General features: G+C 42.8%; 1 protein-coding gene across 5 annotated transcripts in view; it reads left to right on the top strand.

Moving 5' to 3' along the window:
• Nucleotides 1-14,893, top strand: part of ITPR2 (inositol 1,4,5-trisphosphate receptor type 2) — a 222,855-nt gene that overhangs the window by 183,113 nt on the left and 24,849 nt on the right. For 3 of the 5 annotated variants that reach the window (XM_017745783.1, XM_017745781.1, XM_017745785.1), the window contains 8 exons: nt 421-596; nt 1,913-2,077; nt 4,623-4,818; nt 6,908-7,000; nt 7,201-7,236; nt 11,402-11,529; nt 12,885-13,050; nt 14,284-14,444. In XM_017745783.1, coding sequence (XP_017601272.1) covers nt 421-596; nt 1,913-2,077; nt 4,623-4,818; nt 6,908-7,000; nt 7,201-7,236; nt 11,402-11,529; nt 12,885-13,050; nt 14,284-14,444 — 1,121 coding nt within the window. The remainder of the gene's footprint in view (nt 1-420; nt 597-1,912; nt 2,078-4,622; nt 4,819-6,907; nt 7,001-7,200; nt 7,237-11,401; nt 11,530-12,884; nt 13,051-14,283; nt 14,445-14,893) is intronic. The other 2 variants (XM_017745784.1, XM_017745782.1) reach the window with 1 other exon arrangement.

Here is a 14,893-nt window from a genome sequence, read left to right as displayed (position 1 = left end):
GGCTGGAAACGTGGCACTGCAGCGCGCTTGCCACTTGCTGTGCTGCCCCCAGGACCGGCTATTTCTGTAGCTGAGCAATCATGGAATCGGACCGGAGGAGCCCTAATGATGCCTGCAGAAGGGAGTTGATTAGTAGCTTGCTCCAGGAGAAGGGTAAACTGTTCCATCTCTGAGCACTCCCTGGATTTTAATGGAAATTTCATTAGCTGCTCGTATTATTACCTGTGCAAAAAGCAGCAATACTCTGAGAATAATAGCTCCTGCAGCAATTAGGGCAAGCCGTGGTCAGCAGTTGTGATGCATGAATCACGCTTTTGTTAGCTCTACTGGCAAAGGAATTGATCTTTTGGATCCGTTTCTTGGTGGAAAATGGAGTCTCCAAAGATGCCTTTCTCAAATCTCCCTTTCTCCTCTGTACAGGCACGCTCTCACCGTTGTTTTCCGTGCTCCTCTGGATAGCAGTGGCATTTTGCACAGCAATGCTGTTTTTCATCTCCAAGCCTGTTGGCATTCGACCCTTTTTGGTGTCTGTTATTCTCAGGTCTATATATACTATAGGGCTCGGTCCTACCTTGATACTCCTTGGTGCTGCTAATGTAAGTACTTCAAAAGCAAGCAGAATTTCCCTTTCAGCAGAAGGAAAGATATTAAGGGTCTCCTATTAAAAAAACCCTTTGATTAGAGCGGTGCAAAAACTTCTTTTTCTGGTTCACTGGTTAAGCCAAAAAAATAAATCATTTCCAGTCATCCTGAAACAGCAGTGTCAGCAAAGTGGGAAGCTAAGAAAAAAGCTGGTTTAGTTTTGTGCATATGCAAATATTTTAAAAACAAAAACAATATGAAATTTAAATAAATATTGCTGCAAAAGGGCAATCAAATCTACAGTTTGTCATGTTAAAAGAATAATTTTCTCTATCAGTACACTCAGCACTATTGACACAAATTTGTGAAATGTTTCTGAGACCTTAAATGTATTTTCAGGAAGAAAAGAGTTTTCAAAATTAAAAATTCTCTCAGCCCTTTGCCAGATCTCTTAACTTAGACATGAATAAGTCTGCATGCTTACTGAGCTTGGTAAGATACACAGTCATGCTCACAAGTCATTTATTTAAATTTCTGCCTGACTGCTACAGCTCTAATGCACCCCAGCACGAAGTATTGGGCTGTTTGCCACCAGTTCTGTGTGTGAGAATTTCACATACTGAAAAACACCCAGACATACAGTCAAAGGTAAAGGCAAGTAAGCAGCGCTTGCCCACGTCAAATTTGCGAACAAAGGAGTCGTGTTGAGTCCTCATTCCTTGTCCTGGACTGCCAAGGAGATGAGGTGAGACCCTTTCCTGTTCACTTCTGCACTGCTGCTCGTGTGCAGGCAAAGCTCAGGAGCCATGGAGAAACTGACACTGTTGTTTAAATGCTACACTTCAAAAATGTCCTCAGTTCTGAGGGGTTTTTTTATGGATTTTGTATTGAAGAACACGATGTGAAGGAAATAGATCTGACACCCCCCCCACACACACTTTCTGTTGTGTTACTATTGTTCTCTTGGTAGTAGCATGCCAAGCTGCTCTTACGTAGTCTCGGATCTAAACTCAAAACTGTTGGGAGGTCATTCCCCAGCTGGTTTTTAATGCCTTGTGACATTAATCCTGCCCACCTATTCACTATAACTAATATTATAGGAATAATCACAATGTAATGAGGCACAGTGCAGTGTTGGAGAGGTGATGTACTTCCACTCACCCTCGTGGGCTCATTCCCAGTGCACTGTCGGAGCTGGATTTCTTTCACCTCACTCCAGCTATCTAAAGGTTGTGCATTGAGTCAAACCAACCTATCTAGACAGCAACCCAAACAATAAATACCAGGATCTTTCTGATGGCACAAACCTAGCCTTTGTTATCCCCCACAGCTCTGTAACAAAATCGTGTTCCTGGTGAGCTTTGTTGGGAACCGTGGGACTTTCACCCGTGGCTACAGAGCGGTCATCATGGACATGGCTTTTCTCTACCACGTGGCCTATGTCCTGGTCTGCATGCTGGGCCTCTGCGTGCACGAGTTCTTCTATAGCTTCCTGGTGAGTACGTGCTTCTGTGGAGGGGAAAACTTTGCAAAAATAGAAAATACCGTTACCCATGCAGCTGTCTTCAATTTCTTCCTGACAATCAAGCCAAATCATGTATATTTTTAGCATGCCGTTGTGTTGCTGCCCCTTAGGAGCTGCTGTTTTTATTAGAACCTGTTTCTGTTAGGACTTATTTTATCTGTTTTAGAGCTTAAAGTTTGCTCCTTTCTTCCAGACAATCATCACCCTGCCCAGCTGTCTCCCTATTCTGTGTCCACCGTTCCTATATCTTCTGTCAGTCCTAACATTTTGGAGACAGTTGTCCAGTGGTGTGTGGGGGGAATGATGCCTCAGGTTTTAACTTTTATATTTTTCAAATTCTGTACTGCCTAGTGTGTAACTGAAGTTTCCTGTGGCCTGTTAACTTCTGTTCTCTCATGCTGGTTGGACGTAACAAAGCCTCTCTAGGTTTGCTTTCCAAGGACAACTCGATTGTCCAAGGTCCAAAATGTGTAAACTAAAAGCTTCTGGAGACGAGGGGAAACTTGGGGTAATTACATCATTAACTGAAGTTATAAATGGAGAATTAACCCTGATATGCAAATGGACCAAACTTAAAAAAGTGTGAAGAACCTGTGACCCAGGGTCCATCTTGGGTGGAGGCTTTTGACTGCCCAGGGTGTACCTCTGAAAGCCCTTCAAATAAATACTTAATATTTAATATATTATATTAAATATATTATAATATAATATATAATACTTAAATATTCTCTTATTCTTGTCTAGCCTCTGTTTTTAGGTAGCCACTCCAGGCATCAGTACCTGTACCAAAGGATTCCATTCCTCATCCCCAATACATTTTTAACAAATGACTTGGGAAATGGGGATGGCATGCCTGTGGTGTAGCAGGAAGATTCATCACTTGAAATGTATCCCACTTCATTTTCTTTTGTTGCCATTACCCAGATGGAATGCCTTTTAATAATGTGGTACAGGTGCAGTGAAAATGAATCACACAAAATTATGCTAAACTTCACTAACTGCTCCCTTCATGCTGAGTAGCAGTAAAAGGTGTTTCACTGCTCATTTGCTAATCCTTTTGCTCTGTAGTGGAACATGTGAAACTTGTAGGGAGACTGACTAAATTGTGGTCATTTACATGGGTTCACTTTTCTGTTGTTGTATTTTTTCTCAGCTTCCTGAATAGTGGTGAACTCCCAGCATTTCAAAGATGTGTTAAGCACGCTAAAATTTTCAGAGGTTTAGTGCTAACGCAGGTAAAGCGCCTCTTGAAGTCAGACTTTCCAGATTTTGACATTAAAGTCTGCTTCAAAGTTTGGGCAGATTTCAAAGGAGGCAAGATTGTGGCTGTAGCTGCAGGACCCTCTTCAAATGGATCTAACTCTCCTGCTTAAAAAATGCACAAATTATTGGCTGTTCCTTCAATGAGTTAGGTGATCTTTGTTTTAAAATGCTTTGCAAAGTGTCAAGCAGCTTAAGAAACATTTCATATACTTACTTTTTTTCAGTGACTGCTATTGACCAATGTCCATGATTCATGGACATTATCCACGTTCCCAGGTTGCTTCCAGGTGTTCACTTAGTAGTGGATGTAGTCTAAACTCTAATATTTGTTCATAACTGTCCCCCTCTTTCTTCCTTTATTATTAATCCTTTCACAGGGCTGTGGATTTCAGATCTTACAAATTGTGGCTAATACCTTCTTCTGTGGAGTGTTTTGATAAATCATAGCGTGTCACATTATATCTGTAATCTTAGTGTTTGGAAGTAGAAATACATACATTATAGATAAGGTCCAAAGCGCTATAGAACATCAAGAAAATTGTAAGAGAAAAAAAGTTACAGGTTCTTATAAAGCTCCTGTCTCATTTAATTGCTGGTTTAGGCTTTTGACATTTAAAGCAATATTATCTTAATATATACTTTTCTTTAAAGTTAAATACCAGGAAAGCATATAGTGCAGGGTAGAGAAGAATAGAAGTTTCTAGTCTTATGCAAACAGTGCCATGAATTTAAGTTTGTCCTAAAAAGAAGTTGCCCCAATCCTTGTCCATGTGACATTTACATGATGCCATGAGCTCGAAGAAAGTTTACAAATATGTAATTACTTACATGTATGAGTGCATTTTTGAGTTGCAGTCTGTGCATGTTTGTCAGACAGGAGAGAACATGCAAAATTATTTTGTAGATATAGATCCATAGTATTAAGACACTTCTTAAATTTTAATCTAGCCTGGTTTTAAACATGGGGAAACAACGGATCTTGATGGTAGGTGTTGTCTGTCTCTGGGTCAGGCTCAAATATACTTTGTGGCTTTGGATTTTGCTATTATTAATTTTAAAATTTAAAGTTCTGTGCTAGATTTCTTCTTCCATAAGCATGCCCAGCTCCCACTGAAATCAGTGTGAGTTTATGAAGCTGAGAATGTAGAACATGGCCCAAGACATGTTTCAGCAGTCCAGATTGTTTTCCTGTGTAGCATCTATATATTGCCTCATTTGTATTCACTTTTCCTCTACTCTGTGCCTTCCCCAGCTGTTTGATCTTGTGTACAGGGAGGAGACATTGCTAAATGTGATAAAAAGTGTTACCCGGAATGGCCGTTCAATTATCCTCACTGCAGTGCTAGCACTCATCCTGGTTTATCTCTTCTCCATCATTGGCTTCCTCTTCCTGAAAGATGACTTTATCATGGAGGTTGACAGGTTGAAAATCAGGACCCCTGCTGCAGGTACTGTTTTTTATATTAAAATTTGCTTCCCACATATCCCTTTTTCTGTCTGCCTAACCTAACTTTTCATCTAAGGACATAAAATTTCTTTATTTGTGCCTGTGTGAGAGCAGAACTAATTCCATATACCTTAGAACTCAATTAATTCTCTGTGTAAAATGTACTGTGTATAGGGTTGTTTTAGTCTGGGCTTATTTGATTAAATACTAAAACCTAACACATTTGATTTATTATGTTTGCTTCACAAACTCGTGATAACATTAAAAAAATAACCTGTATTTCCTAAGTATCGGGAAAAGCAGCTCAAAGTGGATTGTATTGGTTCTCATCCCACCTTAAAAGCAGCTCATAATAATTTCTGTGTACTGTATGAGGCATGTGGTCTTAACATGTTCAGTAGCTGTATTCATTTCATTGCTTTTTAAGCTTAATCCAGCAGAAATTTGTTACAGAATCCACACTTCTACTGATAGGAGCATCTTTTAAATTCAGTGTGTATTTCATGATAATGATTAGTGTACAATCCTGGCCTCAATAAAGTCATTTGGAGGTTTGGAACCAGTTTTTAAAAGGCCAGGATTTCAGCTTGCTGGAATGAGAGGCTTTAGTAAAGTGAATAGAGAGTTACAAACTTGCTTTGCTAGAAAAGAGCCACGTCTGGTCTGTTGAGAGCTTTGTGTGTGCTGCCAACCAGCCTGCTGGGAGCATGGGCAGGGGAGTAACTGGCTGCAGAGAAATACCTGAGAATAGCCGGTGATTAAATTCCTAGAGGCATGATTTTCCCAAATGCTGAGCTCTTCAGACCTGTACACAAGCACAGAACTGGCAGAATCCAGCGGGGGCTGTGTGCACTCAGTGTTTGCCAGCCTTTTCCTGAAGTTGTTTTTTCAGGATTTAAAGCTCACAAACAAGGCAAAGGTCATTAAAGACTCATGGGCCTGGCGTGCTTCTACAGCTGGTTCGAAACCATATGAAAACAACCAGAACCCGACAGATTTCTTTAACACACCATGATTTTTTTTTTTTTTTTTTTTTTTTTTTTTGCCACTGATCATCCATTAGAGGCTAAATTGGCTTATATGTGATTTACCATTCATTTTTGGGACAGAACTTAAGGTGTGAAGTCTCACTTTGAAAGGTAGTTGTGACCGTCGTAATAAAACAGGCTACATGCAGCTCTGGTGTGATCCAGGGCAGCAGCTCCTGTGTGTTTGTGTTGCTTCTGTTGAGTTCTTGGCAGATTTTTGTGGTGTGGGTATGTTCTTGCTGGCTTCATACATTGCCATTTCTGATCAAAAACTCATCAAGAAAATATGCTGACTGCATGTTGATGGAACATTATGCTTCCCGGGACAAGTGCTTTAAATTTTTTCTTTATAAAGTAGCAGAAAGAGTAAGTCAGAGTGCGTGTTTTCTGCATTAGATATACTGTCTTAGGCTGTTATTTTGTTGTATAGTTTTGCCTTCATTTTCTTCTCCTTAAACCTTTTTGTAACTCTAATTTGAAATGCAGAAAATTGTTGAAGGTGCACAAGATAAAATTGGTTTGATAAAATCAAGCTGATGTACACATTTACCACTTTGGGAATGTTAAATTAGTGTTTTACACAAACCCATACATATTTACAAATGAGTACCAAACTGTGTTATAATCCTTGAAAACCCTTAAATATTCTACATTCAGGATAACTGAACATCAGCTTGGTGTCCTTCTTGTCAGCTTTTGTGAATAATTTATCTAATGGTTTTAAAAACTGACATTATTTTCATATCTGACAGTTGTTTCTTGCTTTGAATATATTTTGTTCTCACCAGAAGCAGCCACATTTGATGTAGATTCATTAATTTCAGGAGATGAAATGGGAAGAGCTGTGATATACAGTAAATATAAAACTGTGTTTTTGTTCATTGTGATTGCTTTGAGCTGTTGAGGCAGACTCTTTTGAGGAGGGAGGAATTGCTGGTGTAATTTGTTCTGTTTTTTCTTCTTAACTCTCCAACCCAGTGATTTGCTCCTAGAAAATAATGATTTAAAACTTAACATCAATGTAGTACCTGTCTTTTTGTCAACATCCTGCTTTTTCGACAGGTATTGGTGAAGTTCCCACTACAACCCTGACATCAATGATGGGAGCCTGTGCAAAAGAGAACTGTTCCACGAGCATCCCACCCCTTAACCCCGGTTAGTACAGAAGTTCCCTCAGACCGATGATCACTTAGAACGGCATCCCTGGAAATGTTCGGGTTGGACGGGGCTTGGAGCAGCCTGGTCTAGTGGAAGGTGTCCCTGTCTGTGGCAGAGGGTTGGAATGAGATGATCTTTAAGGTCCCTTCCAAGCCAAACCACTTTGTGATTCTCTGATTTGTGTGTTGCTGTTGCAGGGACTTCTGCCGGTGTGAGAAGTGACGATCATTGTTGTGAGTCAGAAGTGCTCGATTTCTGCAAGGCTTGGAGCTTAGTTGGCAGCTTTGCTGTTAATGGGAGTGCTTCCCACACCTGATTTCCAAATGCACTGACATTAACTTTGTTATTAAAAGAGCTTGCTGAATCATTATGCTTGAACAGACAGGTTGCTTCTTGCCAAGTGACTTAGCTGAGAGAAGAAGCTTGCTGCTTGTCTGCAGCATCCTCACCTGCACACACTGAGCCACTGTTGGATCCAGTTAGGGCCACAGAAATTCACTGTCATGGCATAACATATCTATCAGCAAGCTTTTGGGTATTTTTTCTACATGCATCTGGGCCAAGGCTGTTTTGTAGCCAGAAGACCTAAGAACCTGTATCCAGGCCCACGGGTCTGTCTGTCTCCCACTCTTTCCATGTCTGGTTGAGGTGGCTGGTCTTTCATTGCAGGTATTAAGTTTGGTTTGATGTGTTGTGGCCTTTGCAGTGGAGGTGTGTGCATGGTCTGCAGGCTTAAAATATTTATTGCCACAGTTGCCTATGGTTGCTGGGGGCTGAAACTGAGGACATAAACGGTCCCTTCCTGTGTGCCAATATAATGTTGTTTCATAAGCTTTATTCTTCCACTACTAAGTTTTGAGTTTTTAGGATCAAAGCCTTCAGGGAAAGGGCTATAAAAGCAGGCTTTTTCTCCCCAGCTGGTGTGTAAACAGGCCTCATAAACAACATGAGAAGCTGTCTGGCTAGATAGAGAAAACAGTCTAAGAGCTATTGGCAAAGTTGCTGCATTCAAAGAGTAATCAATCAGTCAAAGAGATGCAGTGTGGCTTTTGCCAAGCTCTTTAAATGATAGAAATCTCACATTTCTCATTGTTTGGGTACTGCTCCTTTAAAATCAAATCATAATGAAAGAGGGCTGTACAAAACATCTAAGTGCACTCTTACTTAATCTTGAAGAAATTTCATTTATCCAGTGCCGTTAAAACCCACCAACATTCAGCAAGAACAGTTTTGCTCACCTTAGCCACCTGGTCAGAAGAATTGTTCTACTTTCTGTCTTTTCCTGGGACAGATTTCCCCTCTGGCAAAAGTGTAAGTGTGGTGGAATGCAAAGGCATGAGGTCACTATCCCCGGAAGTGTTCAAAAGGTGTGGGGATGTGGCACTTGAGATGTGGTTTAGTGGAGAATATGGCAGGGTTAGGTGAGTGGTTGGGCTCAGTCTCAGAGGTCTTTTCCAACTTTAATGGTGCTATGATTCTATGAGATAGGGGAAGTTTCACATTGTAGCACCAGAGAAGTCCACAGCTGTGTACGGCAAAGAGAAATTGTTCTCAGTGGCATCTCAGGTCCCGAGTGCAACATGAATTATGTTGCTTTTCAGACCAGATCACTGCTGATCATTTCTTCTGACGGGACTCTGCTTCTTCCTTGGGTTTTGCTGGTGGAGCCTGTGCTCAGTCATTGCTCTGACTGATGAGGGAGTTCCCTGGGAGCCAGTGTGCTGTGCCCAGAGAGCCTCCCCTCTCAGCAGCCTGCTGCTCACTACTGCTCTGGGCTGTCAGCATAAAAATACTTCACCTCATCTGCCTCGGAGTCTCCCTTCTCTCCACTCCAAAAATATTTCCATATCACTTAAGTCTATGCCTGGTGAAGTGCCTAATCACTTAAAGGAACTTCACATCCTACAGGATGTATCTCCTCATCCTCTGTAGCCCATAGAGACCTGTGCAAGAAAAGTGCACAGATACCTGTTTGTAAAGGGGACATTTCCAAAGACTCCTTCCACTGCCAGGCCTGGTCCTGCTCTGTGCAAGTTGTGCTGGATCACCGTGGGCACAGGCATGTCTCACCTGACGTGGGCCATCAGATGAGGATTTTTGAAGTAAATCTTCCTGTTATCCCTGCCCCTGCCCCATGATTAACATTGTGGGGTTGGCTTAGTGCTTAACCAGATTTGCCTTTGAATTCAATTGAATCAGAAGACAGCCTGACTAATGCTGTGCAGACCCTCACCAGCCACTCTCCATGGTGGAACTGCTTGCAAATAATCCCCCCTGAACCTCAGCTGGTGTCAATATTGGGTCCTTAACAACAATCCACTCTACAGATCCACTCCTTTCTTTCAAGTACGGGTGACTAGAGGGGCTGAGCCCACACTGTGAATGCTGTTGAGCATTGAAGACAGAACAGCTGAGGCAGAACATGTGCCTGTGGGGTTGCCTGGCTCCCAGGTTGAAGGCAGCTCTTGTTGCTCCACATCTTGGAGTGGAAATAGAACAGAAGAAACGATGTCTGTACACTCCCCACAGCCTACGTTGCTGCTCTAGAGGTTTCTGCCAACTTTGGGCTGTCTGGTTCTTTGGCAAAGATCTTGCAACCTGCGCTTGCTTTTCTGGGAGCTTTTCTGGGATGCTGATGCTCTGTGCTGCAAGATGCACAAGGTGATGTATCTTGTTTCTCTGAAGCCTGGCTTGCTCTGAATTAGCATCTCATGGACAGGGAGAATTGGGGGTTAGGGCTGCTGGTAGATAACTCCCTCTCCAGTTCTCAGCCTTGGTTCACCACAATCTGATCATCTGCTGCTTCCAGCACCTGAGTCTGGTCTTGTGACCAGTGAAAATACTGTAGTTACCTAAAGGAAATAGAAGCCATGGCTTTTTTTCAAGCCTTTAAATTTATTTTGTGGATGGTCTCCTTCTCAAGCACAGCTCCAAAAAAAAAAAAAGGTGGAGTATTGTTTGACAGGATACAACAACAAAAATTAGTTGGTATGAATAACATCACTGTACTAGTAAAAATAAAATCTAGATATGACAGGATAAAAAAAGTTTCTTGTTTCAATCCTTTCAGTTTCAATATTTAAGCAGTTATTTTTAAATCCGGGATTATTTGTGGGAGTAGTGTCTGTAATGACCATATAGTTTAACAGGGAAGTCTGTCCTGATGTCTGCTCTTGCTTTTCTTTTTACTCAAAGTTCCTTTGGTAGGGAGTTCTTTCTCATTTAATTTGCCTGTGGCACAGAAGCAGTGGTGGCAAAAGCAGCAGCCACCAGCGCTGTCCTGCCCATCCCAGCCGGGATGCCTGCACCACAATTTGGGAACCCAAATCCAAAATTAAATTTAAATCCAAATTACTTGTCTGCAATGTGAGTGCTTGCAGTCAGTTCAATGTATCAGAGTCTATCTCAGTGCCCCAGATGTGGTGGTTTGGGGCTGTTAAATATGTGTTTCAGTCAACTCTCACAGCGGGATGTTGTTATTTATTAAACTGTGTTACAATGAGCGCACAGAGCAAACCAAGTGTGAATCGCTGCCTTCCCCGCCTAAGCAAGAGTGTCCCTAAAGAGAAAGGAAAGCAGGAGGAATGGCAATCACAGCCCTGAGCCTTCAGCCCAAGCCAGCAGGACACAGGGAACAGCTCTTCAAAGGGAGGCTGTCGATGCAGCGAGCGTGTGGTGGAGGGACTCCGGCCAAGGCGGACAAAGTCCCCCTGGGGTTGGTGTTCCAGCCCAGCTCCTCTGCACGTTCAAATATCTCCTGCACAATAGTACCCTCTGTGGCTCAGCCAAAACCACGCAGCAGCTCTGCAGCACAGATAAGAACAGAATCCAAGTTTTAAAGCTGAGGTCAGGGGGAGCCTTTCATTTAATGTCTGTCAGACCTGTGCTTGGGCACGTGTGCTGGTGGAAAGATCATGGACAGATTGACTCGAACAAAAGCCAGCCTCTCCTTAATGGTTTGAAATGCTAACATGACTTGGCTTGTGCATGAGTAGGTAGAGAAATGATTTCACAGGAAGACAATCCTTTTACAAATGTGCTTCTAATTCTCTGTTTATATTGCTTCTTGTCTATGCCGTGTTTTTAGGGGGCCCACTGAAAAAGCAGTGGGAGGACTGCAAGGAGAAGGGGTGCTCCCATGAGCAGAGATGGCAGCTCTGGGTCATTAACAGCTCTGGTGGGAGCCCTGCTTGTGATTTTCTCTGTCTCTCTTCAAGCTAAGTGTGCCTGATGTGCCTAAGTATGTCACCAGCAGTGATGTGCACATGGGTGAGGATGATCAATGAGGCTCTGGATGAGAAATACGAGAGGCAGATGTGTCTTCAGTTGCTTTCTCTAACACAGAATTGTAGCTTTGTTTGATGAGTGATTGTTTGATGCTGTGGTTCCTGTTTGCAGGTGAAGAAGAGGAGGATGGAATAGAAAGGACCTGTGACACCCTGCTCATGTGCATTGTGACTGTGTTAAACCAAGGCCTGCGGAATGGTGGTGGTGTGGGAGACGTGCTCAGAAAGCCTTCCAAAGATGTGAGTGTTTTGGCTGAGGAAATGCATTACTCCCTGTGCATCTCATGAATGCCAAAGTCAATTTTTGGAGGTCATAGACAGTGTTTGTATCTAGTCTGATCTCATGTCACACAGTTGATTTATCCACTTAATTTTTAGATTCCAGATGGGATATTTAATAGGAAGAGCTAAGCTTGGTGTGATGTTGATACTTGAAGAAGGGATCTCTAGGTAGTTGTTTGCCACTTCTGGAAAAATGCAGAATATCATAGCCTTCAAAGCACTGCTAAGAAGTCAGCCCTGTGAGGCACATCTGGAGGGCTGTGTCCAGTCCTGGCCTCCTCAGGACAGGAGGGACAGGGAGCTCCTGGAGCGGGGCCAGCAGAGGCTGAGGAGATGATTTAGGGCCTGGAGCATCCCTGACGGCGGGGGGACGTGGGCCTCCCCACCCGGAAGAGGAGCCCCAGCTGAGAGGGGCCCTCAGCCCTGTGTGTCCCTGTGTGCAGGGAGGGCTCCGAGCAGGGCCCAGGCTCTGCTCCGGGGGGCCCAGCCATGGCACCAGAGGAACGGGCAGGGACTGATCCCAGGAAGTTCCCCCTGGACATTTTAGCTTATATTCAGCATGGCATCTGCCCTGGAATAGGTCCTGTTGAATAGGTCCAGCATGAAGGTCAAAACAGAATTTCATATATTGTGGCATATTTTCCCTTCCAGAAGTTTCCTCAAAAATTCAGTTCATTTAAGGACCTCCCGTAATATTTGGGTGGTTTCATGCATTTTTATTTAGGCTCAAAAAAGAACATCACAAAGAAAGGCAATCTAGCGGCACTTTGCTTGATGAGCCACACCATAAGTGTTATAAATAAATTCAGGATTAAGTAGGATCTCAGCAGGGCTTGCGAGAGTCCAGAGACAGCTCGAATCTGGATGGAAGAGCTCCCTGTGCTGGTAGTAGGAGTCTATATCCTGTCTCGAAGACCGGGAGGTTCTGCAGGAGCCAAAGTTTATCCCCAGTGGAATCTGTAAGCTCTTACAGACTTTGAAAGTGACCCTTTGAAATTGACCCGTGCCACTTAGCAGCTCTTTAATGCTAATTACATGGAAGCACGCCACAAAGGGTAGTGCTATTATCCGCATGAATGTGTGGGAAACTGAACAATTGGGTGACTTCAGGTCTCTATCATGGTGAAGAAAAGGACTTGGGTTTTATGCCTCCGTACACATAGATAGTTCCTCCCTAGTCCTGTGAGTAAGGCTAGCAGAATTTGGCATATGAAAAGAAAGATCTGTAGCTTTGCTTGAGCTAATGTGAAAATGTTGTTTAATATTTTAGAGTTGTGCTATTTTTATACCTTCTTGCAACCTTGTTATTGCAGGAGCCCTTGTTTGCTGCACGAGTTGTTTATGATCTTCTGTTTTACTTCATTGTCATAATTATTGTTCTCAACCTGATCTTTGGAGTCATCATTGACACATTTGCTGATCTCAGGAGTGAAAAGCAGAAAAAGGAGGAGATACTAAAGACCACCTGTTTCATTTGTGGTAGGTGTTACTGATCTGTTGAGATATTTGAGGGTGAAAGGAATGAAAATTAACTATTCCTCAATAAATAAAGCTTGGACCCTGGGCATGGTTATCTTCTACAAGGAAAGTCTGTAAAAATGTCAGAGTTTGATTTGGAAACTCTCATTAGGAAAAAGATTTGGTTTATGAATCAAAAGCTAGCTTTGCTGAGAGATGGCTTCTCAGTCTCCGCCCAGAATCCGAGGCAGAAGAGCTGTGTCTCACACTTGCATCATCACCACTAATGGAGATGGGGCAGCTGCTGACTCTGTTTCACAGAGTGTGCTGCAGATGAAAGTGCAGCTTCTATTTCACAGCACAGGGCATTCCAGAAGGGAAGCATCAGCAAGAACTGCCGATTTCAGAAGGTGGTACAAAGCAGGGAACAAAAGAATTCCGTGGAAATCATCTCTGCAAAGCCCATGGATAAATCACACTTATTTTGAAGTGCACTCACAAAGAGGGCCAGGCCTTCACTCCCCGGGGGACTTCAGAAATACCTGCTTTTTTGTAGGCTGTTGTACTGACAGGGCTGAATGCTGTGCAGAGCACAACATGTCTTTAGTGTCTGTGGACAGGAAATGCAGGGAGGAGAGCAGTAATATGGAGGCAAACATTGGTGGTTCCTCTCCTTTCTCACTTCTGGTATTCTTCTGAGATCTGGCCCATTACAGGGAAAAATCCAAAAAAATTCTTATGACTACAGCTCTGTAAAGACTGTGTGACAATAGAGCTGCAGAGACTCACCCTCTCTGCCAGGTTTAAGCCCACAAACAATCCCACTGAACCTTAAGTGGGGCTGTTTATATGCTTCATGCTAAAAGTGTGCATAAATCTTTGGAAGACCAGGACCTGGACTGCACACTGTGTGCTTCCCAGTATACATCTAGGAAGAGCCAGAGCCAACACTTGTAAAGCACTTTATAGCCCTCAGCATAGAAGGCACTGTAAAACTGTAATATATTTATTATATTGTTATTGTTATTAAGAGGAAATATCACAAAAGAGAATAAATGCTGCGTTGAAAGACTTCTGTCAGGAATGTCTTCTGGCCTGGTATTTCTTGCCTGGCAGTTATGGCTTTTAAATTAAGATCCTTCAAATTTATGGTCCTTTAAATTAAGTTAGTTCCTTTCTCTAACATATTTAACAGATTTGTGTATTTTTATGTTGAAGTTTATTTTTTGGCTTTATGTTCTTCTCTTTTTGCAGGACTGGAGAGAGACAAATTTGATAACAAGACCGTTTCGTTTGAGGAGCATATAAAGGCAGAACACAACATGTGGCATTATTTGTACTTTATAGTTCTTGTCAAAGTTAAAGATCCAACTGAATACACTGGCCCGGAGAGCTACGTGGCACAAATGATTGTGGTAAGTCAATTTGGGCATGTGCTTTATGCAACTGAGAGATGCTCCTTGCAGCTAGGGCAGAGAATATCTTTCTTTTCCCCTCTCTCTGAACAATAGGAGGCATCGATCTGTATTTTTAAAGATCTTTTCACGTGTCTTAGTCTGCAACAAAACCTGCTCTTAAACATAATGAAAAAGATGAAGGTCCAGGCCGCAGTCTCCAGTTTGGCGTCGGTGCTCTCATGCTCTGTGGGTTCTGCTGCCTCATTAGCCAAAGCTGGGGCAGGAGAGCATGCATCATAACATCTGCTGCTACTCCAGCCTTGTCCAGTGTCTCTGGGCTGCTGTCCAGAAAAATAACATCTCCTGCTGAGCACTGAAATGCAGGGTCAGTGCTCAGGGCTGGTGCTTTTCTCCTATGGCTGCTCTGAACAAGCGAGTGAAAAAACCAAGCAGAGCAGCCACAGCGA

Source organism: Corvus brachyrhynchos, unplaced genomic scaffold (assembly GCF_000691975.1).
Source record: "Corvus brachyrhynchos isolate BGI_N302 unplaced genomic scaffold, ASM69197v1 scaffold209, whole genome shotgun sequence".
Taxonomy (NCBI): domain Eukaryota; kingdom Metazoa; phylum Chordata; class Aves; order Passeriformes; family Corvidae; genus Corvus; species Corvus brachyrhynchos.
Note: the sequence above shows the minus strand (reverse complement) of the source record. Positions and strands in the feature narration are given on the sequence as shown.